Here is a 27,104-nt window from a genome sequence, read left to right as displayed (position 1 = left end):
AAAATGGATACAATCTGCATTTTGTCCATGATCTCATAAGATAGCAGAGGTCTTCTTTAATTTAGCAGATTACAAAGCACAATTAAAATATTGTGAAAAAGATCACAATCTAAAAACCTTTCAGAACTTCTCTTTGGCAAGTTGATAACGGAAGCTGCAATGAGTAACAATTAACTTAGCTGCTGTAAATGTGCTGTAGTTTCTGGGCCATAATGGTAGCAAGTATCTTCCTGTATCCCAGAGGGAAACGTTTTCTACCTAATTAATAACACTTCGAAGAATACCCAAGATAGTGAACCATATCTTTCTTATTAATGGTGCTGTCTCCAAAAAGAGAATCCCTGAATCTCAACACAGTGGTGAATGTGAATGTCATATTCCTAGGTTATCCAGATATCTTTGAAAAACTGCTGATTTGCTGATGGAGAGAAGGAGCATGGAGCTTTGAAATCACTGCATATTTTAGAAATAGTTCAGTTGTGGCATATTTCATATATAAAATCAGATGTGTAAAACGTTCTTAACACAAGCTTAAGAGTTACAAGAGCTGCAGACATCTGCATCAGACATACTGAACATATAATTTCGATCAAGATTTAGTTTGCTGCACAACTTTCCTTGCTTGTTAGAAGAATATTTGCTCATGGTGATTACAATACTTCTGATTCATGCCACAGGTGATAAAGGCCTCGTGTATGTTAAGAAAGAATTATTTGAATAAAAACCAAAGCATGATTATGTAAAATGTCACATCAGTTAACTACGGTTGTTCATTTGTGGATCATTCATGTGTGCCTTTGTTTAAATCAAACTCCCAATTGGCTGCATCAGCAAAATAATACAATTTGACCAATGTTGATAAACAAAGAAATGTTTTCCCCAAACAAATATATTTTGTTTCAGATAATATGGGTCATACAAGAGCAAACTGCATTTCAAAATAATTTACAACAAAATCACATTCTAGGATTCTACTTATATTGACTATGGGTTTATCATATTGAAACCGATAAGGTCATATGCATATGATGGTCAAAATTTGCCAGGATTAAATGATAAACTGTGGTTCTAACTTGTCACATGTATTTTAATATTTAATGGGAAGGATTACAATTTTTTCAGTGTGCTTGGTCAAACCACTGCAATGCCCGGTAGACCAAGAAACAAGTAAATGGCTCAATATTTGCCATGCCCTTTCATGTCAAACTTCTAAATCCTTCTAAAATCTCATATTTTGAAATCAAGCATGCCAATACAGACTGAAAGGCACATGTTTAAATAGGAGTGGGAGGAAGGAAAGACAAATGTGAGGCTTTCTCTATCTAGATTCTTCCTTTGGCCAAGACAGAACCCATAGAAAAATATTCTGTGTAAATATAGCCCAATGATTGCACAGAGCCTTGAATAGTATAGTTTTTTTCCATAGGTCTGTTCTTATTACTAAATTTTCTAAGTTTCTTTGCAACTCAGAGTCTTAACATCAAGGTATTTTACATGTTTTCATATGTATCAGTAAATAATGGCTTAGTGAATAATCACTGAGGCATGTTTTAAAATGACTTCATTGAGGTTTTGAATCTGCAGCAATCTAGTCTGTAATTTACTGGAGAGTGGTATGGAGAGGAAAAGATTTACAATCATATGCAAATTTTCATGTTTTTAGTAATAGCGGAATAAGAAATGCTGTGGAAACATATGCACACACTTGACCTGCTGTTCATCCTTATTGACGAAGAATATAAATCAAAGACCTCCACCCTCCCTGTTTCTTTATTTATTTGTGCTTGTCTTAATAATTCTTGTAAATTTTCATGGAGTCATTGATGAGTGTGCACAATGGGCAGCAAACTATAGAAGGCACTAGTTTTAAGATATGTGGGAACCATTAAAGAAAAGTGAGATATGGGCAAAGAAATACATTGAGCTAGAATGTGGGTGTGTACTCCAATAGGGCTGCCAGCTTAAAAATCACTCCCCATCTGCCTATTCTACTCACAAGTTATCATTTTATCTCTATTATGGTCAGTCACCACACAAAAAAGATAACAGATGATCAACTATCATCTCATGGAGATCAGAAAAATCTTTGTGGGATATTTTGGCCTTATGTTAATAGGAAAATCATTAATGCCATCATTAATCAAAATAAAATGAAAAGAAACTATAAAGATTGATTTGGCAAGAGATATGTAGAGAGATAACTGGTGCTGCTAAATTCCCAAAGCCATTCAGTTAGTGTTAATGTCTATAACAAGATATAATGATTTTGATATTAAAAATAATATACCGATTGTCAAAGCTTTATAGTAACTGTAATATATCAAAAATATTTTTCTAGGATACTTTATCCATTAACTTCCAAATAATACATTGAACTGATTTGGTAATACATAACAATAAACAGTGCAATACTTACTTCTATTTACAAGTATTTAGTAGTAGCAGCTGTTCAACTGTTAGTGTTGTCATTTTGTTCTGATAGCTAGGAAGGAGATTTGGCTTGACCAGGATAATTAGATCAGAATATGTACAATAAAAGAAAATCCGCAAGAAACATTTAAGTCCTTAAACAAAACTGAAGCCCATATGCTTTCTTCTAAGAGAGGAAAGTTTCAAGATGTCTTTGGAAGTCATTTGATGAATGCTTGGTAAATGTAACCCAATTTTGATTGGTCAAAAAAAAGTTGTTTTTCCAAAGGTTTTTGGACTCATCCAGTATTGACATAACAGAGAATATAACCTGTAGTTGGTCTGTCTGTGGTATTGGCAGTTTTCATAGCAAAGGAAGGTACTAAATCATTTATTTATCAATGATAGCTCTAATAAAAACTGTCAATTTAAAAGCCTCAGAAAAGGTCATTTCCCTGTAACTATCTAAGGTGTTCAAAGGCAATCCACTTCTGAGTATGTGCAGTACCTGACTTGTCTGATGGACATTGGTTACATTGGAATAGCCTCATATATAATTTGAAATGAATGAATGAGTTGTAGCTTTAGCTGTTTAGCTCATTTTCCATTCTCTGTAATCCTCCTCAAAGCAACTTACTCCTGAGTGGCCTTTATAGCCTTGTCTCATGCTATATTTTATTTACCACACTTAGCCAGCAAGAAATATGGAAATGCTCTAAGTTACAAAGGCTAGTTATGTTAGTGTTTATTTCTATTGGCTTTTGTATTCTCCATTGTGTATAGGTTTTCAGGTCTTTTAAAGGTAGTACATACAGTACATATTTGTACGTATATATACTGAAAATATTGGACCATCATTTGTCTGAAATGATATGTAAGCTGCCTAGAGCTTACAGACCAAATGTTTATAAACCACCTAGAGTCGCTGTGAGTGAGTAGGTGGTTATATAAATTTTCTAAAATAAATAAATAAAATAAAATACAGCATTTCCTTCTTGGAGTAGAAGACCTCCAAGGTCCATTCTAACTTCATTACTCTATGAGGAAGCCCCCATCAGAAATATATCCAAAAAATTGTTTATTTGCCTCCCACCTCACTTTACTCTAGAGAACTTTTGGAGGAATTCACAGTGTCAGAACTCCAAGTAATTTTACAATGACTAAAAAAGGAAGAAAAAAGGTTGAAGTTATGGTTTTGGAAATCTTTTCCAAGTACATACTGCATTCTCTTCCTTCTGTCATCTTGAAGCATTTGTGTGTAGATTTATAGTTTATCTTTATCTGTGGCTTCATCCATAGGTAGCTATTATAGTTGCCTTGCCTTGGATTTTGTTTGGGCCTGATAGATCTGTCTAAGTTCATCAAAGAAAAGCTGAGTGGCTAAAAGCCATTGGGTCCAGCTGAGGATGAAATACGAGCCATCAGCCTTGGTAATGGCTGTAAAATTTCATAATTACACAGCCTTTATTACATTGCATAATGATCCTGAAGCAGTATGGAACAATTAATTAAGATTTTCAACCGTGGCTCTTTCAGAAATTAAAGGTGCTGGTGGCTGAAAACACAGCGAAGGGGGAATATCTAATTCTAAAAGCATTAAGGGTCGTTTTGAAGCACTTCCTGAGTACAGTCTCCATGAAGTAAAATGAGTGAAACAATACTAGTTAGGTAACTAACTTTGTAGGGAACTAGCATCCATGAATTACTCTTCAGATTAAGTTATATTCATTGTTTGAAAATTATCAAAGCAAATGTCAGCAAGTTTCTCCCTCCACCCTGTTAGACTGGAATCTTAACTGCGTGTCTTGCCTGGTAATTTGTCACACTTGTAACTCAGTTGCATTAATATTACCTAAGGCATTACACAGTATGGGAAAATTGTATAATTATGCACTATATTTTATTGAACCATTTTTAAAAATCTCTATTCCATCCTTCTTGAACTTGTTACCCTGCAGATATTTTGGGGGCACAACTCTCTGAATTGTGAGCTAGTGTGGTGAATGGGATCTTGGGAAGTATGGCATCAATCCCTGTAGGAGTGACGGATTTGGGAAACGTTTTACACTTTGAAAGTTTGAAGTAGAGACATCTCCTTCTATATGGTTTTTTTTTTTTAACTAAGCTATGGAAGTTTGGAAGGTTTGACATTAAAGAAAAAAAACTTCCTCAAGATGATCTAATCAGAATCAGAATAGAGCTGGAAGGGACCTTAGAGGTCTTCTAGTCTAACCCCCTGCTCAAGTAGGAGACCCTATACAATTTAGACAAGTCCAGTCTCTTCTTAAAAACTTCCAGTGATGAAGCACCCACAACTCCTGAAGGCAAGTTATTCCATTGGTTGATTGTTCTCACTGTTAGGAAGTTTTTCCTTAATTTCAGATTGCTTCTCTCTGATTAGTTCTCATCCATTGTTTGTTGTATTGCCTTCTGGTGTTTTGGAAAATAAGTTGACCTCCTCTTTTTTGTGGCAGTCCCTCAAATATTGGAATATTGTTATCATGTCAACCCCAGTCCTTCTTTTCTCTAGACTGGCTGTAACCAACTCCTGCAAACGTTTTAATTTCCAGGCCTTTAATCATCCTAGTTGCTCTGCATGTATCTGCACTTTTTCCAAAGTCTCAACATCTTTTTCGTAATGTGGTCTCCAAAACTGGATGCAGTATTCCAGGTGTGGTCTTACTAATATGTGTGTTGTCTTCTTGGCAATAAGCCAGAAGGGATTTATTTCATCTAGGAATACTATTTCAACCTTCCAGATTTGTCAAGAGCCTTGGGATTTATTTATTTTTTTAGTGGTTTCCCATCCAGGTTGTGCCTGGGTTAGTTATTATTTAGCTTTGGTGGATCAGTGAAACTCAGCTATGTTCTGCAAATTGCTGTGGGGCTTTGTTGCTAACCTACAAGGGTGGGCTTGTCCACACCTTTGTCCAGGGGTGGGCTTCAAAACATTTAGCAAAGGTTTCTCTGCCCAGTTGCTCGGTGGATGTGGCCATGGTGGGCGTGGCCTAGCCAGCCTCCTGCACCGTGGTGAGTGGGGCGTTTTTGCCCTGCCTGGGCTCCAGAGGCTCTCTGGAAGCTGGAAAGTGGCCCATTTCCAGCCTTCCTGAACTTCGGAGAGGCCCGTTTTTCACCCTCCCCAAGCCTCCTCCAAGAATTAAAACATAGCTATAAAGTACCATAATTCTTATTGTCTGCCTTATTTCTCTTTATCTGACCTCCTGAAGGGACCTATCCTGCCATCCTGCAGAGGTCTTCAACTGATATTTCTGTCCTTTGTTGCAAGCTTAAATCTTATTCCTGGTAGGTGTGATAGAGAAGAGTAGAATGATGCCAAGCACTATTTCTATCTACACGATGACACTGAAGTCAGGGAAGATCATTGGTTTGAATTTGATTTTATTAAAATGCTGTATTTTAACTGAGCCATGAGGAAAGACCAGCAAATGAAAATAAATGAAGAAATAAATATGTGCTGTCTAGATATTGTTAAAAATGATAATTTAAAACAACTTATAGCCTGTCACATTTATATTGATGGGTTTCTTGTGTGACCATTTGAAAAATCAATTTATGGCTCAAGTCTGAAAGGAACTTATCGAGGTGGTAATAAAACTGAAGAAACTCAAATGAAGAACCTGTGAAGTACACTATTGAGATTGAAATTCTCCTGCTTCTAAAACAGAGCCATCTGCATTCCTCAACGCCTAGAATACTGCCTCCTCCTCTTGGTGATTTGTTATGGATTCCACATAATATGTGTTATGTTTTTTAAATATTTTGTGCTCTGCTGAGGGTTCCCTTGGGTGCCTTTTAATTATAAACTTTTGCCAGAAAATTTAGAACCGATTAAATGCTTGGTTCATCGAGGAGTTGGCTGCTTGAAGTTCTTTTGTCGAATCATTTTATTCCCTTAATAGGAATTTTCTGATTGGTTGTCATTCTTGTTCACCTACTGGGTGTCACTGCCTCTAAAACACTTGTCATTCTTTAATGGAAACAAAATAGTCATTGCTGTCAGAGCTGCAATGTCATTCCACTACCCCTTGCTGTGTCGGCAATAGTGAAAATGACAGAGCGGCTCTCAGTAGGGGTAATTAAAATGTAAATATTGATATTTTATTATTTGAAATTACTTTCCAGTGCGGCATTTAATATCTCTCCATCTGTGCGGCTCTGTTTAGCGGTCACTTTAGTGCAGCTCTGGGATGCCGAGCGGCGGCTTGATCCCCGTTATGTCAAAATGCTTGTTGCTGCTTAATTTTGATATCTAATTAAGTGGAAAAGTACAGTCCACACTGTAATCCATGGCATCTTAACCAGCTGCTTGGGTATATTTAGAATTAATCTCCACTATGGAATCATCCTAATGTATGCAATTAAGAGTCTGCCAATGGCTAATTAGGTGTATTAGAATCAGGCTGCTCCCCCCTCCATACACTCACACACAGGCACACACATACACACATTTTCTTTTCTTGAACTGTTGCAGACTTCAGATACTCTCCTTTCTCAAGTAGCTTAACAAGTCAGACAGGGTTGGTCTCCAACAGGGGATGCCCAGAGCTCAGAATTGAAATTAGAGATGCAGATGCTGAGCGATGAAATTCTACACCACATTTAAACAGGGTTTTGTTTTTTTAATGTAACCTAGTCTTCCTGAAATCACTGAAAAAAAGCCTAAGTTATTTGAAAGATCCTTCTCGTTTCTTCCTGTGAAGTTTACCAAATAGTCCTTAGAAAATCTATAGAGTTTATTGTTTTTTTTTAAAAAGGCTTATACGTAGAAGATTTTTTAAAAACCAGGTAAACAAAAAAAAAGGTTAATTTAATCCCCCCTGGGTCAATGGTCAAAAGTAACTCAGTCCATTAAGATTATTTTAACAGTTTAGAATGGGGCTGTCTTAGAATCAAGGGGTGGTAGTGGTTTTTATGGTATTATAGTTTAGAACACAAATCATGATTATTGGTAAGGTGGCTTTTTAATATCTCCAAACTATGAAGTTGTTAAATCGTGATGTTGAAATTTATGAAAATTGGTCCCATTCTTTACTTCCATCTTCCTATTCCTTCATCTAGTGAGGGAAGGGGTGGGGGAGTTGGCCAGAACATTTAGAATAAGTAAGGATGTTTGTCTTTAAACATATGAGGATCTGTTTTGTGCCAATACATACAAATGAGCAGAAATCCAGCCACAGAAAAATGCTATCTAGATATTGTGATGTATTGCATGGAAACATAAGGCAGATCTTCTACCCATAATCACAAGATAATGTTGTGTCACTAAATAATCAATAAATTAGACAATCTAGTATCTGTCTCTGAATTCTACTGGAGATATCTGCCACCAGTGGGCCTCTACCAAGGAGACAGCAAATGGAGCAGGGAAAATGAGGTAGAGAGGACCAGGAGAAAGACCATGCCTGAAAAGTGGTCCATTTACAGCATGCTCATCAGCCAATCCTAACATTTGCTTTTGTTTCTTGGAAACAAAAACATTTTCCTTTTTTTTTCTTGGCAACTTAGCTAATATAAGTATACTTCTGCTATACCTATATTGAACATTGTTTTCTACTTTTTTAAAGACTAATTCTTTTAAATAATGGAATTTAATCTTATTAAAATTAAAACTTAGATCCCTTGGAGGAACCATTTCCTTAATAGAAGACAGGATAACACGAATCTTCTAAAGCCAATTGCTCATAGTACCACCCTATCTTATTTTTTACAACAAGCGTTCCCTATGAATTCCTGACTCAGAGATTAATAAATTCAAATCTGTTCTCAGATAATAATTCTGTTAAAGTACTGTTCAATTTTTAGTCTTAAGCACTTAGAAAATACTGCAATGAAATGAATTAACTCATACTCCATTCATGGTGACTTATATAGATTCCTCCATGCAGACCCAATAGCAAAATTGGTCCCCCTACTCCAACTTTCAATTGCAGCCCACAAACCCAGATTTTCCCAGTCCCAGTTCTCCATTGATGTATTTATCAGGATCAGCCCTGCCTACTATCTAAATCAGCCAAACTGGGTAGGGGAAATTTCCATTTAGCAGGGCACTATTAAAAATAGTCCAGTTTAAATTACAAAAAGACAATGGTATTTTAGGAGTTGTTGCACTTTTAAGTTTATAGGCATCATTGTAATAGAACAACAGGGATATTTAGCCTGAAATCTTCCTTTCTGAAGAGAAGGGGAAGAAGTAATTCCCTCCTTTCCTAAACAGCTTCTTTATAAAAGCAAATAATGTAAATAGACTTTTTAAAATTGCTTTTATGCTATTTGAGGACCCAAAGGACCTCAGCAGCTGGACTTAGGCATGAAGCTATGCTATCCAACTTTTAATATATCGATATGAACTTTGAATGCTGCATATTTGGGACACCTCCTTGTCCTTTTCTCCCCAACACTCAAATTGTTCTCCAAGTTGTTCTTACTGAAGTTTGTTATGTAAGTCTTAATAGAAGGTTTGTGTCTGTGTGTCCACTGAAATATATCTAACTGGAATTTAAATTACATTAACACCTTTTTGTACAGCCAGAGTGAGAGATCATGCTAGCCAAGCGTCTTACCTGTTCGTAAATGTCTAATTTGCTGTTTTTAAATTGCTGTGAATCTTCCTTACTTAGTCCTGCTGCCTGAATTCACTGTTGCAGATATTTCTGACAAGTGGATGTTAGCTTAGTGAGAATCCATTGTTCTTAATGGAATGAGAAGGACGTGCAGTGCGAATGCATTTTCATTGCCATACGAGCTCTCTGCTCTTGTTTCAGGGAGATGAAAATCGTGTGGCGATAAAAGCCCTGGGTTTCTCCATCTCTTTTGTTGCACTTGCTGTGGGGCTTGTTGGAAAGGTGTTTATGGTCAGAAGTTTTCCTGGTCTCTGTTAGAAACCATTTATATTTTCTGTGAACCTACATATAAAGAAAGATGAAAGGACCCATAAAGGTACAATTTAAATAAAAAGGGATATAAACCATGTTTTTAGATTATAAAAAATAGACCATGACACAATTGGACTTTTAAACTCTGTGTGAAATATATTTGAGATAAAGGGTTTTACTATAACATTTATGTCCTGAATGAAATGATCAAAAGCCTCCATGTAATATTAATATTAATAATCCCAAATAATTGGTCCCTCTTTTTCCCCAGATAAATATATGGTTAGGATTCAGTGTCTGAATCAGGCGTTTAACTTTATTTATGCAGAAAGCCTAGGAGATGACAAATGTCCTTTAGATTCCACTTAAAACCACAAAATAATTTGGCCCAGCTAATGCTCCACTACCTGGGATTATGGAGAGATTTTGAAAAGGCTCAGGAGCAAATGCCCTTTTCCAAATCTCCAATTTGAAAGCATGTGCACTGAATGTTATGATGAACTACAAGTTCTATACTCACTTGCAAATGGAATCTATCAGAGTTGGTCTTTTAAATAAAGCTTGGTTCAGTTCAAATTAATGTAGAATTACTATGTTCAAACTATGGCAGGTGTCAGCTGTCTGGCAGATCCCAAATAAGACTGAACTGTTGCTACTTGGAGATCACTAGTGAATCCCAGGATCTAAGTTAGACTGAGAAGCTGGGGGGAGGATGGGACTATTTCAGAAGAGGCAATGGCGAACTGCTTTTGTTTTGTTGCTTTAAAAACCCTACATGGATGTGCCAAGAAATCACAGAAAAAAACCTGAATTTGAGAGAGTGTTTATGTTTCATCTGCTCAGACATTACACTTGGTACATGCTCAGTAGGCAATTGATTCCAGAGTTAATGATTGGGTGTCTTGTGTGGTTCTAAAAAGCTATTCAAATCCAAACAACTCCAATCAGGTTGGTTAGGGGAAAAATTATCAGGTTGTCTCAATTCCACATTTTCTAAAGTAAACATTTGTTGCTTTCATTTTCGTATTAGGTTTTTTCCCCCTGTAAACAAGGCATTTACAAAATGTATATGGGTTTTCCTATGTAATTTGATAAAACATACATTTTGGGTGTATGCATTTTCTTTTTAAAAAAACATATTTTTGGAAGCAATTTCCTATCATCTAATTTGTCTTTCCCCAATATTCATCTTTTTAAGAACACACCTTCTTAAATGAATAATTTATTTTGCACTTTTTCAATTCTTGTTTGAATCACAAGCTTTGGAAAAGTGATATTTCAGTATATTGGTATCTTCTGGTTCACATTTCTATTGGATGTTTTAAGAACATAACTACCAAGCAAATTTCTCAGCCATTCTGCCTTTATGTATTATAGACAAGGAAGTGATGGTAATGGTAATCGTATTTCTCTATTTTCTGCTAGAACTTTACAAAGATCATCCAACTTTCTTTAAAACTGAAATAGAGAATTCTAGGAATAATCCATTTTGCCTGAAATTGGTCCTGGCATAGTTCACCATTTTTACAGAATAATTCTTTGTATTGTTATAAAAATCCATCTCTTTCATGGAGAACCCCTCTCCCCTGTTTATTTACTGAGAAGTAGTTAGGGCTTGATCATTAGAACATCCCATCCCATAATGATGGGGGGGGGGAAACCCTGTATATTACACTAAAGTTCACTCTTTTAACATTACTATATTGTGTTGTTGATCTTTTAAGTAGATAGGTGCATAGCTTTGTTGGCAATGCCTAATTAATCACTCATTTAAGTCAAAGCATTTTGAAGAAATTGAGCTTCATGTTTGGAGAGCTTCATCTTAAAAGAGTAGTGAAATAGCTGGTCAGTTGTGCAAGAAAGGAGGAATTCTTTTCATAATTCTTTGCATAAACCTATATTCAGATGACGGTAACCTTGGTACAATCAGGGTTTATATAAATTATTTCCCAATCTAAATAATTCTTCTAATGGTTTTTATTTGTTATGATTCCTCACATAGTCAATTAGTTGTTTAAACTGGATATGACATTTTTACTTGTCTATGGAATCCTTATCAAGGCTGATGTTTGATGGTATTAAAGGTATTCTTGCAGGATGTAAGCTATTCTGAGTAAGTCCGTCACGGGCGTCCTCTGTGACAAGAAGATGCCGATGCGCCTGAAGGCGAAAATCTATAACTCTGTGGTGCGCCCCGTGGCCATATATGGCACAGAGTGCTGGCCGACGACCAAAGAAGTCGAAAGCAGACTCCAGACAATGGAGATGCGAATGCTCCGATGGTCGGTAGGCCTCACCCTACTCGATCGCATCAGGAATGAAGAAGTGCGCAGACGGTTCAACGTCGTGCCCATCCCCACAGTCATGAGGCAGTCCCGGCTACGATGGTTCGGCCATGTGAGTCGCGCCAAGGAAGAATCCATCATCAAATCTGCGATGAAGGTGATTGTCGGAGGAGCGAGACCGCGTGGTAGACCTAAGCAACGCTGGATGGACACGATCAAGGCCGATCTAGAGATCGCGAAGGCAGACCCGACATACGTGGCAGATAGAGAGGCGTGGAAGCAGTACTCAAGGACATTAGCGGACCTCGCCAGAGCGCGAGACAAACGCTGAAGAAAAAGAAGAAGAAGAAGAAGAAGAAGATGTAAGCTATTCTGAGTAAAGCTAACTTTTTGCAATTGATTGATGGTGATTTTGTCATTGCCAATGATGTTCAAGTGACGCTCCAGATATTTTGGGATTGCAGCTAAGACATCTATCATTATTGATACATCTTTGCTTGCTTTGCCACAGTTATTCTATTTCTATTTGCAGGTATTTGTATTCGTGTTCTCCACGTTTTAAATCTTCCAGGAAATCTGTCTTCACTGCTCAGTTGAGTCCTGTCAGAGCCCAGAGTTCTCCAAATGAACTTGGACCAATGTTAGTCACTGCCTTTCCCATGAGTGTTCTTACCACTCGTCCCAAAGGCAAACAGTTCGATCATGACTCTGAACTGAGGACACATTAGTTAATCAATAGATCCAGTAACCAAATCCCTACTTTCTTCATCTCCCAAAGCTGTGATTTTCCTAGAAATCACAAAGGTCCAGCAAACATCTTCTGTAACTGTGTTAGTGATCTTGGTTTGTTATGCTCTCAATTTGTTATAGTGTAGTGTATTTAATCTCTTGGCCATGTTGATGGCTTTGGTTGTGTTTCAACAGTGGTATCATACCTCGGAGGTAATATAATGGCAAAGATATGACACAACGAATATGATCAATATTCTTGTTGGTAAAGTACGTTTCATCATCTTACAGCCTTGTCTGATAATTGTAATAATTAGAAGAATTCTGCAGTGTGAAGTCTAAATACTATGAGCCTGCTCTGATGCTTCTAGTAACAAACTGGAAGAATCAGACCCTGAAATTAAGCAGCATAATGGTGATTTTGGTAGAAAGATTTTGCTTTGAATGGATTCTTCATGAAAACATTTTGAGAATTTTTTGAAGCTTTGTACAATTCTATCATGTGCTTCCTGAAAGATAAATGTAGAGGACAGAATTTATTTTGTATATCATACTACAACTTCAAAATTCTGGGCTTGTTGGATGAAAACAAACTGGCAGTCTACCCAAAAGGGCACTGTGGTGGATGGTTTGGAAAACTTCTGGGTGATTAAGAAGAGCAAGGATGGTTGCACTACTCATATCCTGCTCTTGCCAAAGATCTTCAACAAGTGTGATCAGTGTTATTTCTGTCCCTTAACCGGCCTGAATCCTGACTGGAAAGGAGTCCAGATAAGCCATTCCATCCAGTGCCCTCTGAAGCTGCCAGGCAAGCACCTAAGATGGGAAATGGAAAACTGAATGAAAGTTGTCAATGCAGGGGGGTCAAGATATGCTTTTTTAAGAGGTGCAAAACCAGGGTCTCCTTAAAAGGCCAGAGGAATGTCCCCTGCAGGGTGAGGAATTTATCACTGTTTGAACCCACGTGCTAGTCAACATCCTGGAAGTTCTCACCAACCAAGCAGGATAAGGATCTAATTGACAAATGGTCGCACTGATAGCATCAAGGACCCTGTCCATTTCAACAGGATCAAACTGTTCCCAGATAACTGGGCAAGACCATTCTATGGGCATCTCACATGGACTTGTACCATGTGTGGGTTCCAAATCTGTGTCCAATAGGTGTTCAGCAGATTCCACTGTGTGATTCTGAAGATGGTCAGGTAAGCTCTCCTTTCCCAGAAGGGACCCAGTGACCCAGAACAGAGTTGTGAGGCAACACTCTGTTAAATGCAATAAAAGCAGATAAATAATGCTGTTTTTCTCCCTTTACCACCACAAGATAGACCTTAATTGTGGCTCTAAGTTGTATCTGGTTGGAGTCCTCCTTAATTTTCCTTTAGCAGGGCTCTAGGCATCTGTTAACCCCTTTTAAGACCTACAACTCCTCCATGAACCATTGGGAGAGTCAGAAGGGATGAGTTAAGAGAGGCTGCATAGGTGCAATCCTATCCAGAGCCCTGGACTACAACATTGTAGAAGAATACTATCCCTTTATCTTTCAATTAATTTTGATATACTTTCAGAATGCAGAAATGACTATTAGGTAAATAGCTACTAAATAATAATTGTCTGTAGGTTTTTGATAAGTTTTTTACTTATCAAATAGTGATTGACATATAAATGGATCCTGCTTATACAAGGAGATTTTAGGATCTCTTAATAGAGCAATATTCTGTGCCTGACTGTATGTAATATTATGCATGTTACATTAAATATTATACCATGTTACATATACAAAATCACATACTATTGTAAGTATGAAAGCTGGCTGATACTTTGTGAAATGTGTGTGTGTGTATATATATGCATTTTGGACACATGAAGATGAAATTGTCAATGTTGAGAGCTCTTAAGGAGCGGACCATTCTTGTATAGCTAGAATTTTGTACTTAAAAAGTTAATAAAGTTTCATGATGTCCCTCCTCCTGAACCAAGGATATAAAGGATTAACTCATTGCTACTTTCCATAAAATAAATACGTTTCTAGGCATAACATAGCTAGCTGATGCAGCTCATGAAACATAATCACAGAACTCCTCAGAACAAATCATTTCATAATTATTTCAATGACTGAGTTCGAAGAAGTGATAACATAAATATTTTCAATTCCAACTGCTTCTTTTGGGACAATCATTGGTGACCCAATTTCAAACATCTATTTATAAATAAATGAATCTCATATGTCTCTTCTATATCATTTTATCTAAAATCTCATTTCTTTTTATAAATATTATAGTTTGATAGAAACAGGTCAGGAAAGCTCCAAATTGAAACGGAACCTCTAGGCTATACATTCGATGAAGTGAGCTACAGCTCACAGAAGCTATGTCATTTAATACAATTTGTTTGCCATAAAAGGTGCTTACCAGGTTCCTGATTTTCTACTGCTTAGATACTCTTTGCATTGTTTCCAGGTCAATAGCGTATGAAAACAAAACTTCTGGACAGAAAACTAGGATTCTACTTTTTTAAACACATTTGGGCAAATTAAATAATATACAACACTGTCTAGATAGCATGATTCTGTTAGATTTTTTTTTTATTTAGAGAATTGAAGTAACTTGTTCTCTTGTTATTTAAATGATTTTTTTTTTTAATCCTTGTATTTCCGGTGGAAAAAAACCAAGACAAAATATAACTGGTTAAAGTTATCATTTAAAATATCTAAATGGCACCTACCATTATACTTGACATAGACCTATTCTGTTAGTAGACAAATATGTGGTGCACACAATACAAATTTGTGCTCATGCAGAGCATTTTCTCTCACATAAAAAAGCAGGAATTCTCTGCACGCTTTGAGGATTTGGACTGTGACCAATAGGTATTAGATGCTTGTAGTGTATTTTATTTCCAGAATGGAACAAAAGAATTCAAATAAATGGAAAGGATCAGAGACAAAGGCAGAGAATACAGCAACTGGCATTCCTTTCCAATTGTTGATACCATAATATTTTGCCAGTGCTCTTGTAACAGTATAATTGTTTTTTTTAAAAAATGGCATACTAAGGGTACTGTAGATAAACCACAAATATGCCTCCAGTGTCTATAAAATCCTAAACAGACTGTAGAAGAGTGTCTTTGGGAATGATAATGATTTAGGCTTGTTATCTTAGGGACGTCTGCTATGCAAGAAGCAAATGAAAAGCAAGTGGACAAAACAGTCTGTTTTAAAAGAATATGTAGTATATAGACACACAAATACACAGCAGCTAAAGAATTAATTTCACTAGACAGATTATTGTGAAGGGTTTATGTGGTAAAAACATCAAGGGCTTTGTTTTCATCTACCCGGTATATTTTATTTTCTTATAATGCTTTACGAATATAGGGAAATAAAGACAGAAGGAAAGAATCAGGCAAGTTGCTAACTTGCCTCCCTCCCCTCCATGCATACTTTGTGATAACGGAGACTCATTATGTTCTAATTACCAACAAAGTGGAAGGTCCTTTTTTGTTCAGAACTCTCTATTTATAGCAACAGTGCAATCTATGGAGGAAGAGAGGTAGATGGGAGAGGCGAGAGATAGTCACAAATCATTGCCCTTGTTTTATGGCTATTTACAAGAAACCTCATAGAATGATAGTGGTTTGCATTCAGCATAGTTAAAATGGAAGAAAATGCCTTGTAGGGGTTAACTTCTTATGCCTGCACTGCAGCCTATTTCTGTCAACACTGGACTTGGGAAACAAACATTTATGCTTTGTGAAATGGAAGTGTATTTTTGAAGACTAGCCGTCAGATATTTTTTGCCCTTCACACTTTCAAATGCTTAGCCTTTTTTCTAAGTTGACTGCAAAGAGCATCAGTTTGCCAGACTAAAAGAGAGATGGTGGGGGATTTGGGGTGGGGGAAGGAAGGGGTAGAAAGTAAGCTAGAAAAAGAATGGGTAAAGGGCTGGGTTGTCTTGACAAGTGCCCATGGCATCACCATCAAATATATGAGCTTCAAGTAGAAGATGGCAGGAGGGGTTGGCACAGCACATGCTTCCTTCCAGCCTATGACCTCTGGCTACCTGATTCTTGAGAAGCTTTTCAATCCTTCCAAATGATGTTATTCCAAACTGTCATCTGGTTTACTCGGAGCACACTGTCTCGCAAATAAACATGCTATTTAACTGCAGGTCAAGGTACAGAGCCATTCTGCTAGCAAAATGCCTGAGATACATTAAATGGCACTGACATGAAGAGAGAGATGAAGAGGGATCAAAGTTGTCAGCAGCATGCATGGAATTGGTCTGCACTGGGGGGTGGGGGGAATGCACCCTCGTGTATTGAAATGTATTTTTTTAAAGCCATAATATAGTTGAACATTTTAAAATTATGACTTGTCAAATGCTAGGGATTAAGAGACCGAGTGTGACAAAATTCAAAATTCAGGGTAACACTAGTAAAGCACTATCTTCTAGATTTGGGGAGAGCTCAGGGCTGTGTGGCTGGAAAATGTTAAGTGGGAATGGGAAATGGGTTCATATAGTGTTTGGAGATTTTATATACAGTTTTAAAAGATCACTTTTTATGAAAATATGGATGTCTGGTTTTCCCCCCTATTGTACAGTGGTTTATTTCAATGGCTGGTTATTTTTTCACAGAGTGCAGCATATTTAAATGAACCCTCACTTTGGTTTATTCTGCAGCCCTTTTTACTTTCAGTAACAGTAGTTTATGTTACCAAATTGTTGTGGTTCTTGATTGCTTTTCTAAACAACAGAAAAATGTTTTAAGTTTCATTTTATTAATTAAAACACAAATATAGCTACAACAGCTCTGGCATTTTTAAAAAAATCTCCCTTCTATCACCACCACCATCAAGAATAAAGGTTTATATTGAATGCCTAGTAATAAAATATGATTTTACTAAACATACTTAAAGAACATGGCCTAAAAATCCCACATTTCCACAATTCTGTCTCCTCCCTTTTATTTCCTTTTATGAAAAAGGAAGAAACTGCACATGTGTGCACACCTGTGTATTATCTATTGTCATAAACAAAATGTTTTATTCACAATTAGGGGAAAAGTATTTCCTGCAGGAGGAAAAAGGTGTCCTGGGGAATTGTGTAGAAATATGAAAAACTGAAAAAATGAGAAGCCATTTACACATTTTTTAAAAGTCTGACCAAATATCCCTTCATAAAGAAATGGAGTTAGCATTGGAGGGTTCTTTTTAATGTTTTAATGCCTGTTAGCTACTGTAATTGCTAGCAAAGCCCGCTGTAATTTAAATTAAAAAAAAATAAAAAGTAAAATGCACAAATTAGCATATAAATAAAAAGCAGGAAAGTGGAGAAGCTTTGGAAGGAATAGAAAGGAAAATGATTGAAATTGAAACCTCTTTAGAGATTTTATAGCTTTTTTATTTATTTATCTGCTTAATTAAATGCCCCTGAAGTGTGTGAAACATGGTTATAGTTAAAAAGCACTGTTACTTTGTAAATCGTAGGGACAAAGGACTCTCCTGAGTTTAAAGTTTCCATGCACGTATATGTCAATAGAGTGCCTTCTCCATCATCAGCACTAAATTCACATTGATGCCTCTTTTCTTCTCTTTATTGATCCTTCCATGAGAACGTAGATTTGTATCTGTTAATTAATGCGTCCTGAAACAGCGTTTGTATTAATCAGGCAGATAAGAAAAATTGGATGCCTGCACCCTCATGACAACCGTAAAAGTGCTGGCCCTGATAAAAATCATGGACGGACCTCAATAAAAAAGTTCCTCCTTCCACTCAATAAACTAATCATCCCTGCTTTTAATTATTCGGCAGAAAGATGTGTGGAGATTGGAGAATGTGTAAATCTATTTACTAACAGCAGTGTCTGGGAGGGAGAATGGGCCTGTCACACAGGACACTGCTGCAGGCAACGTTCTCTGTCCATCTGCTTCTTGAGAGAGAGGCTGGAGCTAATTGCAAATAGGCCTTCCATTTTAAGACCCTTTCAAATTATTATTTCTGTTTCATTTCCTTCCATTTCCCATAAGAAGCGTGGGGCTAGCCCCTTGTCATTTTTCAAAGAGCTTGGCTTTGATGTGGTTGATCTCCTTTTGGGGACATGACACATGCCCTCTTATAAATAAAGAACAGAATACAGTATGGGAAATGTAAATAAGAATTAAGAAATAATGAAAAGGAATGGAGGCAGTGTTTCAATAAAGTCCCTCACTTTTAAAGCATGTCTCCTGGCCTGGGGAGACTTTTGATTTCTTTTAATTGGAAGGCATTTGGTTCCAAGTTTTGCAGCAGGCTGAATCTAAATTGATGTCTAATTCTTGTACCTCTTGTTTTCACCACAGTGTTTTGGCAAAATTATGTGTGTTTTAAGATAAATGAGCAGCAACAACCAAGGCCTGTTCTTTCTGTAAGATCCCTGTCAATGCGCATGTCAGCAGTTCCATAAGTCACACACAGAGAGCTTTAGACGTGTCTTAAGTCCCACCCCACCCCCTTAAGAAAAGCTTGACTAATCCCTTTTGATGATTTTATTAACTCCTGGGTGGTTGCAGGTGCCAACTGGCAAAGTACGATATTTCATGGATAGGCCAGGAAATCTCTCCTTCACTGGGACCTCCTGTGATAGGAGCTTTGTCAGGCAGAGATAATAAATTAACAGCTACCGTAAATAGGTGCCTGAAAAGGTATGGCTATAGAGCTTTGCCCTTAGTGATCCTATTAAAAAGGAAAGGAAAGATAGTGAAACAAAAGCAAAAACCTAAATTCATTAAGAAGCGTTATTATATATATTCTCTCTCTCTCTCTCTCTCTCTCTCTCAAAGTGATGGTGTGATTACTATTCACTTGGCACTTTAATTCTGTTATTTGAGCAGTGTGGTGGAGGGAGAAGCTATTATAGAAGTAATTAGCGTCTTTTCTGGAAAGGATAGGTCTTACTGAGGTTGAAGTTCAAAAAGCACTTTGCTTGGTTGTTGTGATCATCACTTAATTCTATTAAGGTATCAAATTACCTCTCCTTTAAAATGATTTTCCCATTTTTGTTTAAAAACACACTTTGCCTTTAAAGGAGACCTTGAAATCTTTAAAATATGGTATGAAGCCTATGCAGAAGTAACTGAATTCAGTGAGGCTAATTCTGTGGTAAGTAACAGTGTAGATAAGATTACAGGCGCTGTCATACCTTTTATTCTTTTGCTTACAGCCATGGCAATTATTGTTTCCAGATTTGATATAGGCCATATTAGATGCTACTGAATGTGTCTCGATAATTTATTTGAGGAAATACATTCTTAAATACTGAATAAAATACAACAGGCTTAAAATTACAACAAGCCTAAGATATTCTGAATTGCTTTTATCTGAAGTACTTTTGTTTTAACTATTTTATGTCTGTTGATAGGAGCGACCTGAGAGGGAAGAATCTGTAAATACACATTGCTGACTTACATAATAAAAACAAGCACAAGGGTAAAGTTATAATGCAGAATTATGAGGGTCCAGTACAATTTTAATTATGTTTCTGTGTACTTTCCTTCCCGGTTTAGGATTTTCCACTTTATCGCTTGCTGACCAGATGAGCCTTCTGCAGAGTGCTTGGATGGAGATTTTAATTCTGGGAGTAGTGTACCGATCACTTTCCTTTGAGGATGAGCTTGTCTATGCTGAAGACTATATTATGGATGAAGACCAGTCTAAATTAGCAGGCCTTCTTGACCTCAACAATGCCATCCTGCAACTGGTAAAAAAATACAAGAGCATGAAGCTGGAGAAAGAAGAGTTTGTCACCCTCAAAGCTATCGCGCTTGCTAATTCAGGTTGGCAAATTGGCATGATGGTTCATGTCATTTTCCCCCTTCCTTTAATACCTTCTGCATGACAGTTTCTAAATACAACTGTCTAAGAATAAGAAACTCTTAATCATATTATGGCAGAATAGGGCTGAATGGCTAGAAACAAGATAGTTCAAATTAAGGGAGGATTTATGATTATAAATATTTGTTATACTGAGTTTCCAATTTGGTTAAAAGATGCTATAAAATTCAGGCAGTATTAACAGCAAAGATGCTTTTCAATAAACATAAATGTCATTCTGTTTAAATCCATTTCATAATCCAGATAAGTCTAATCAGTCTGCTAAAACCCAATAGAATGGAAGGGCCCATGACTAAATGTAATATAGGATCTACTTCAATCTAGCTACTAAATGCCATGAACTCAATACCGAAGGTGAACTCTGGTTTCATTAGGAAAGAGAGCAAGTCATTTTTTTTAACCTTTTAGAAACTATATAGATTTGACTGTTTTATGTTAGTTGGTTAAATGCCTAATGTAACTTGTGCAGAAGGGGGCTAAGAATTCAAGAAAGGATTCTTCTCTGCATTTGAACTCAAAAGTGCTGAAGCCATGAGCCAGTGTTTGATAAGTGAAAAATCGTTTGTTCTTTGTTGTTTTTTCCTTTGTGCCTCTCTAACATTTTATTGTGGTCTTAAGTCCCTCTTAGCATTTGCATAAAGTTCATGATAGATCCCTCTGTAATGATGTGCCGATCATTAGATACCTGTGTGTCGATAACATGCTCTGATGCTATGTACCATTGACAGTCACACGGTGCCCCTCCATCTGCTTTTGTTTTGACCCTATCTTTGAACTTTATCTTGGTTGCTGGCCAGTAGTTTTCCCTTTAATTACAAGAAGGAAACTGTCAATAAAATCTGTTAAATGGGATGCAATGAGTGGCTTGAATGGGCGGATGGCTATTTGTTCAAATTCTGCAGCTTTCAAGGTATTGACAGTTTGTTTTCTGGGGCCATATGTGACGATCAATCTCAGGCTGGGCTCAGCCGGGCTGAAAAATGAAAAACCAGATTGCTTTTGCTTACTTGTGGATGACGACTTGTGATTCGGTGCGGTCCTAGTGAGATGAGGCCTTCTGCCCAAATTGTCCCCACGAGAGCCAGGATGCGTGACTGTTTTTAGAAATAATTTTTTAATTGATTTTGTAATTAACAGTTCATCTACAATATTGACACATGAATCTTCAGATTGATAGGAGGAAAATTGTTTTCAACAATGAAGTTGTACTTTCCGATTTGTCTTCAGAATGGGACCTAGCATTTTGCATTTTAATTAGTGTTTTAATTGAAAAACAAACAAAAATGAAGAATAAAAAATATCCATAAGAAATATAAATGCCTTAATCAATTGCCCTAGGTGTCAGCAGCTGTTGTCATAATACACATTCTAGTGGTCATCTCAGATTCTCATCTTATTTGGATAAGCCTTCTCCAAATTAAAGTTATAAAACATGATGAGATGTTCATATAATTGTCATAATTCATTATTTTTACTGATAAAATAGATAAGTCAGAAACCATGCACAGTTTGTATAAAAATACCCATTTTAAAAGCATTTTGAATGACAGCAAACCTTTGCACATTTGGAAATGACTGAGAGAGTATTTTACTCTGACCTGCAGAGATTTAAAATGACATTCACTAAAATCATCAGCTTTGCATAAACATCTGGCTTGATTCAATAATAATTAATGCTCTTTTGTGCTCTAAATCAGTGAACTGATTTAACAGTAACCTTCCTGCCTCCCCTTCCTCTGTATTGTACCATGCGCAAACAGATAAAACAAGATAAAGTGAACAAACATCACCAGTATTATAGCCCCAATTCATAGGAACTTGAAATAAAAAGACAACTAAGGGATATCTGAAAAGACAGAATTTAGCTCTGATTCAGAATATAAAGAGGTGCAGATGTTCTTCTAATGGTTTCCCTTATCCTGAACCCAGATTTTCAATTATTGAATTGAGAGGAAATCTAGGGTATCTAAGAAATAAGGTGCAATGAACAGAATATTGAAAGTCCTGGATTCAGGCAAAAACCAAAACCTTGCTGCTCTTTCATGTTTTCTCCAAAAATAGGAATTCCTATTATGTTTCTGAGACTCAGAAATAAACATTCTATCTCATATCATCTCCAATTAATCTTATTTTGATAAAAGGGAAGATATTAGCAAAAACCATCACCTGATACTCTTAATATATCATTGGTAATAATCATAATTGATGGTTTTGTATAACCTAAAACAACGATGTGTTCTTTGGTTCATATGCCGGGTTTCTAATTAGGTACTTAAAATGCTAAATGGAAAAAGAAGTCCCAATGCATCAGTGAGTGCTCTGCTTGCTCACAGAAAGAGAGAGTGGGGGGGGGGGGGATATCTCTGAATATTTTCTAAAGCATGTATGGAGCAATTACTTCAGGCAGGTGAACTCTGCTGTGTAATAAAAGGTGTTCTCTCTGTCGCAGTGCTTTTACTAAGTGTTCCCATGTATTGATTGGGAAGTGCCAAATGGAAGACTGTAGGTTCGCAGGTTTGTTTGCTTTTAATTATTTCATCAAGAAGCAGACATTTGTACTTTTAGGCTAGAGGCTTTTTAAAAGACTTTGTGTCCCAATCAGCTGAACTGCCACGGAATTTCTAACTCTTTCTGCTCACCTAATCTGTAGTATCTTTCCCTACTGACTGAACCCTTTAAAATGCTGCTCCTTACTGGAACATTAAAAAGGAGAGGCTTAGGGTTTTTATGAAAGCAACATCTTGGAATGCTGTAAGTTTACCTGGAGTAAGGAGGTGGGAAAATAATCTAAAGACTCAATATCTGCAGAAGAGGGGATATGGAGATGGGGTGAACAGTTATAATACAGGCAAACATTGAAGAGGCTAGCTAGTGGCACTGGACTAAGAAAATCTAAGCCAGCGGTCCCAAACTTTCTGGCTTGCCACACCTGCAAGGGGGGGGGGATAGTTTTATGTAAGTGGCAACACATGCATGCATGCCACTTGCACAAATGGAGCTCATGAACATGTTTCTATGGCCCGGTTCCAAACTGGCTACAGCACAGTACCGGGCCACGGACTGGGGATTGGGGACCCCTGATCTAAACAAGCTACCTCTCTCTAGATTTAGGTTGCTTTGATTCAGGCTCTAGAAAAGTGCTTCCCCCCCCCTTTATATTACTACAAGCATAGACACACTGGAGACTTTTTATCAGTTGCATTAGTTTTACCCATCTATAACAAGTAACAAGTTTTGTTTATGACTCTTATGTGAATAAACTATTCAATGACCACTTTAGAGCTTTCCTTATATGTATGTAGCAGCAGTCTGAGACACAGTTCAAAGGATAATTTTGATGGACCATAGTGAGGGTTATTAACAATATTGTTGTTGTTGTTGTTGTTGTTGTGAAGTCGTGTCCGACCCATCGTGACCCCATGGACAATGTTCCTTCAGGCCTTCCTGTCCTCTACCATCCCCTGGAATCCATTTAAGCACATGCCAACTGCTTCAGTGACTCTATCCAGCTACCTCATTCTCTGTCATCCCCTTCTTTTGCCCTCAATCGCTCCCAGCATTAGGCTCTTCTCCAGTGAGTCCAGTTATTAACAATACTGGCCAGTATAATATAGTGTATGCTGCTCTTGTAAATCCATCATTGCTTGTCTTTAGTTGGGACAGACCAATGCTGAGCTGCAGCTATAATAACCCTAACGTTTCCTAATTGCCCAACTCTTGTATAAACTTCTTCATGTCTAAACTCTCAGATCTTTGACTTATGATGATTCCTCACAGTCTGCTACTGTTGCTTAATTTCATTGCCCTGTTTTTATTTGCAGTATTTACACTGTCTCCAGTTCCTGCTTTTTCTCTTTAGTTTTTACACTGAACTACTACTGTGACTGTGATGTGACCACAATCTTTTGCTTGTCCTTGCTTCTGTGTTTGCTTATAAGATGTCATTAGAATAGAACAGGATAGATCATTCCATCCAGAATAGGCAGCCAAGAAAAGGATCATTGTCAATTATACTGAACTTTCTGTGATCCTTGAGATGCAGCCTGTTCACACATATGTATATATACACTATTTTCTAATGCAAATAATTGTTTGAGTAATCAGCTGTGATTTAATCTCAAATGCCTCTGAAAGCGACTCTTAATCCCAACTTAATCTGAGATTAAGAAAGTTTGGATCTGGCTGTATTGAATAATTTCTATCTGAATTTTAGTCTTTCTATTTGAAAAGATTTTAGGCAGTGGGAATACCAATTACATAGAAACTTGAATTGGACAAAGTATTGCAACCCATTTTAGTCAGATTACTTGATTATAGATAGAAACAGCATTGGTCTCTATAGTGGATAACATTTTTGAGGGCAACCTAGTTGTGGGAAATACTTCCTTCCAAGTCCTATTAAAGGTAACATCAACCATGGCATCCTTCAGGACTACCTGTAAGGGATGGGAGGTTTTTTTCTTTTTTTAAGCAGGTGATTTTATTTGGTAATCATAGAGGGAAAACATTCAGGTCCTTTGCAACTCCATCTATGTGGTGTCAGAGAACACAATCTCTCCCCACCCACCCTCCCATGTCCTTTAGCATCTAAATCATTGGGACAGATCATGAAACTACTCACAGAGATCATCCAACAGATCATGAAAAGATACCATGCCCAGTTGTACCTATAAATGTACTGAAAATGCTTCAGTTACTCTTACCTGGTGTTTGGAGATTATAAGAGATTGGATGGGACAAAACCAATTTATACTGAATCCCAGGAAGCCAAATGTATAGGGTTTTTTGTTTCTTTGTTTTTGGTTGTTTGTTTGTTTTTAAATTGATTGTTAATACCAGTTGTCAGCTTTGGAAGCCATATTCCATGCTGCCACATAGCCTGAGAAAGTGGGAAGGGGGTGATTTCAATTGAATAGTTCTAAGTAGACAAAATAAAATTCTTTTATTAGTTCAGGGTTAAGTGTGGTGCAGGAGGGAAAAAGGATCTTACTCTTGGATGGATCATGATTGGTCCAGGTGATGTGATGACGGCAAAAAGGGAATGGATTGTAATTTGGGACATTGTGGGAAATCCGGAAAATTTTTAGTTTCAAGATTCCACAGATGTGCCAGGTGTTATTCTAATAAACGTACTTTTGAGATTATGCTTGTCTTGGAGTTACTGATTGGAATATGGAGGTTTGCTGGAACGCTGACACCAGTATTAGCTCTAATGAGGTTAAACTTTCCATGAAGGAACAGGCCCACAGTCTGGGGTTTCAGCAGGATACATGGCTTCTCCTGGTATTATAGGAGCCTTTGACCTGTTTTGGCTATTTTTGGTGCAAAGGACCATGGCAGTAACTTTTGTCCTCATTAGCTCCAAACTGGATTATTGCAATCTGTTCTACTTGCGGCTGCATTTAAAGATGACTCAAAAACTTCAGCTACTACAGAATGTGTCAGCTTGCTTGCTTCCTGATATAAGACAGCCATTTTAGAAGGATTTACCACAGTGCTTCATTACCTGTGCTAGTGATTCATTTCTGGGCCCAATTTAAAGTGATGCTAATAAAGTGGATTGATAAAGCTATAAATGGTTTAAGTCCCGGACATGTTGCTGATTGTTCTCTCCATAGAATCTTCTATTCTATATATTCCACTCAGGAAGTATTTTCTGGATTCTCATCCCACGGAATGGCTTAAAATTTAAATATTTGGGACATCTCTAGTGGTGAATATGGCAGATCTTTCATACATATTCTGTGTGGAATGTAAGCAGTTTCATAAAACCCTTAAATTTCTGAGGCGCTCTAAAGGCTGAAGTGGACTGGATGATGATGCCAAATAAATGGGTCCTGCAGATGGACAGAGCACCACATGGCTATTTTTGAACTATTCTTATCATAACATACAGCCAGTAAAATAAACTACTTGGAAAAAAATTGCCTTATCACTTTTGATGTCTCTTGTAAAAGACACATAATGTCTTTTACATTATATTTTTCAGCATAGCCAGCTGTTATTTCACTGTCTTGGTTGTATCCAAAAACTGATATTCTGTAACAACTTGATATACTGCAAAGATTCTGTATGGTTATTATGACTTGGTCACTGAATCATTTTTAATCCCATAATCACATCTAGCAGCAAATTCCATGAATTAATTACTTATTGCATGAAGTTCTTAGAGATTCATAGAATTAGAAGTGGGATGTTATTCAAGCTATCAAATTCATCTGCAAATTCAATAAACTTTCATCCTACCTTTTCCACCTCCAGGTCAAACATATTTATTAATTATCCACATTAGGTGAAAATTGATATGTGGCAATCTGAAATCCTACTGTGTCAGTTTTTCCTAGTCTTTTTATTTAATCTCAGTGGCCATCATTTTACCCTTAGGTTGAAAGTTAATTGCCATTTTGCTGCCTATTCACCAAGTTTAGATATTACTTTGTGTGAGCTTTTCTGATTTCTAATCCATCCTGAGTATTTTGGTGCCATCAGCAAACTTAGCTACTTCACCATTGACCTTCTAACTCAAGATCATTTATGAAGAAGTTAAATAGCATTCTCTCTGTTGTAAGAAATAGTGATTTATTCCCTGCTTTCCAGGAGTTTCTAATATATAACAAGGCTTATCCTAATTGTAGTCTTTCCTGTTCTGGGTCAGAACTTTTAACATTAAATTGTTAAATACCTTTTTAAATTTTAAAAGTAATGGTTACAGATTAATTATTAAATGTACAGAATCCCCATAAGACACTATTATGTGCAACCCATTTAATTTTTAATTCCTTAATTCTGTTAGAAAGCTCTAATGAAGTAATTTTGATTATATAATTTTTAATAGAACCTCCAATATGGCCACAAGGGATATGGGTTTTAGTTCAAAGTTCCATAGATATTTTTAAGATCACTTGCAGCTTCCTATGCCC

At 36.9% G+C, this 27,104-nt stretch overlaps 1 protein-coding gene across 9 annotated transcripts in view; it reads left to right on the top strand.

Annotated features, from left to right (window-relative positions):
- Positions 1-27,104, top strand: part of ESRRG (estrogen related receptor gamma) — a 459,707-nt gene that overhangs the window by 428,074 nt on the left and 4,529 nt on the right. For all 9 annotated transcript variants that reach the window (XM_087963929.1, XM_087963925.1, XM_087963956.1 and 6 more), the window contains one exon: positions 19,857-20,126. In XM_087963929.1, coding sequence (XP_087820055.1) covers positions 19,857-20,126 — 270 coding nt within the window. The remainder of the gene's footprint in view (positions 1-19,856; positions 20,127-27,104) is intronic.

Source organism: Notechis scutatus, chromosome 1 (genome assembly GCF_049901735.1).
Source record: "Notechis scutatus isolate UNSWTSFEM ecotype Mainland chromosome 1, rNotScu1.2, whole genome shotgun sequence".
In the NCBI taxonomy this organism is placed as follows: Eukaryota; Metazoa; Chordata; class Lepidosauria; order Squamata; family Elapidae; genus Notechis; species Notechis scutatus.
Note: the sequence above shows the minus strand (reverse complement) of the source record. Positions and strands in the feature narration are given on the sequence as shown.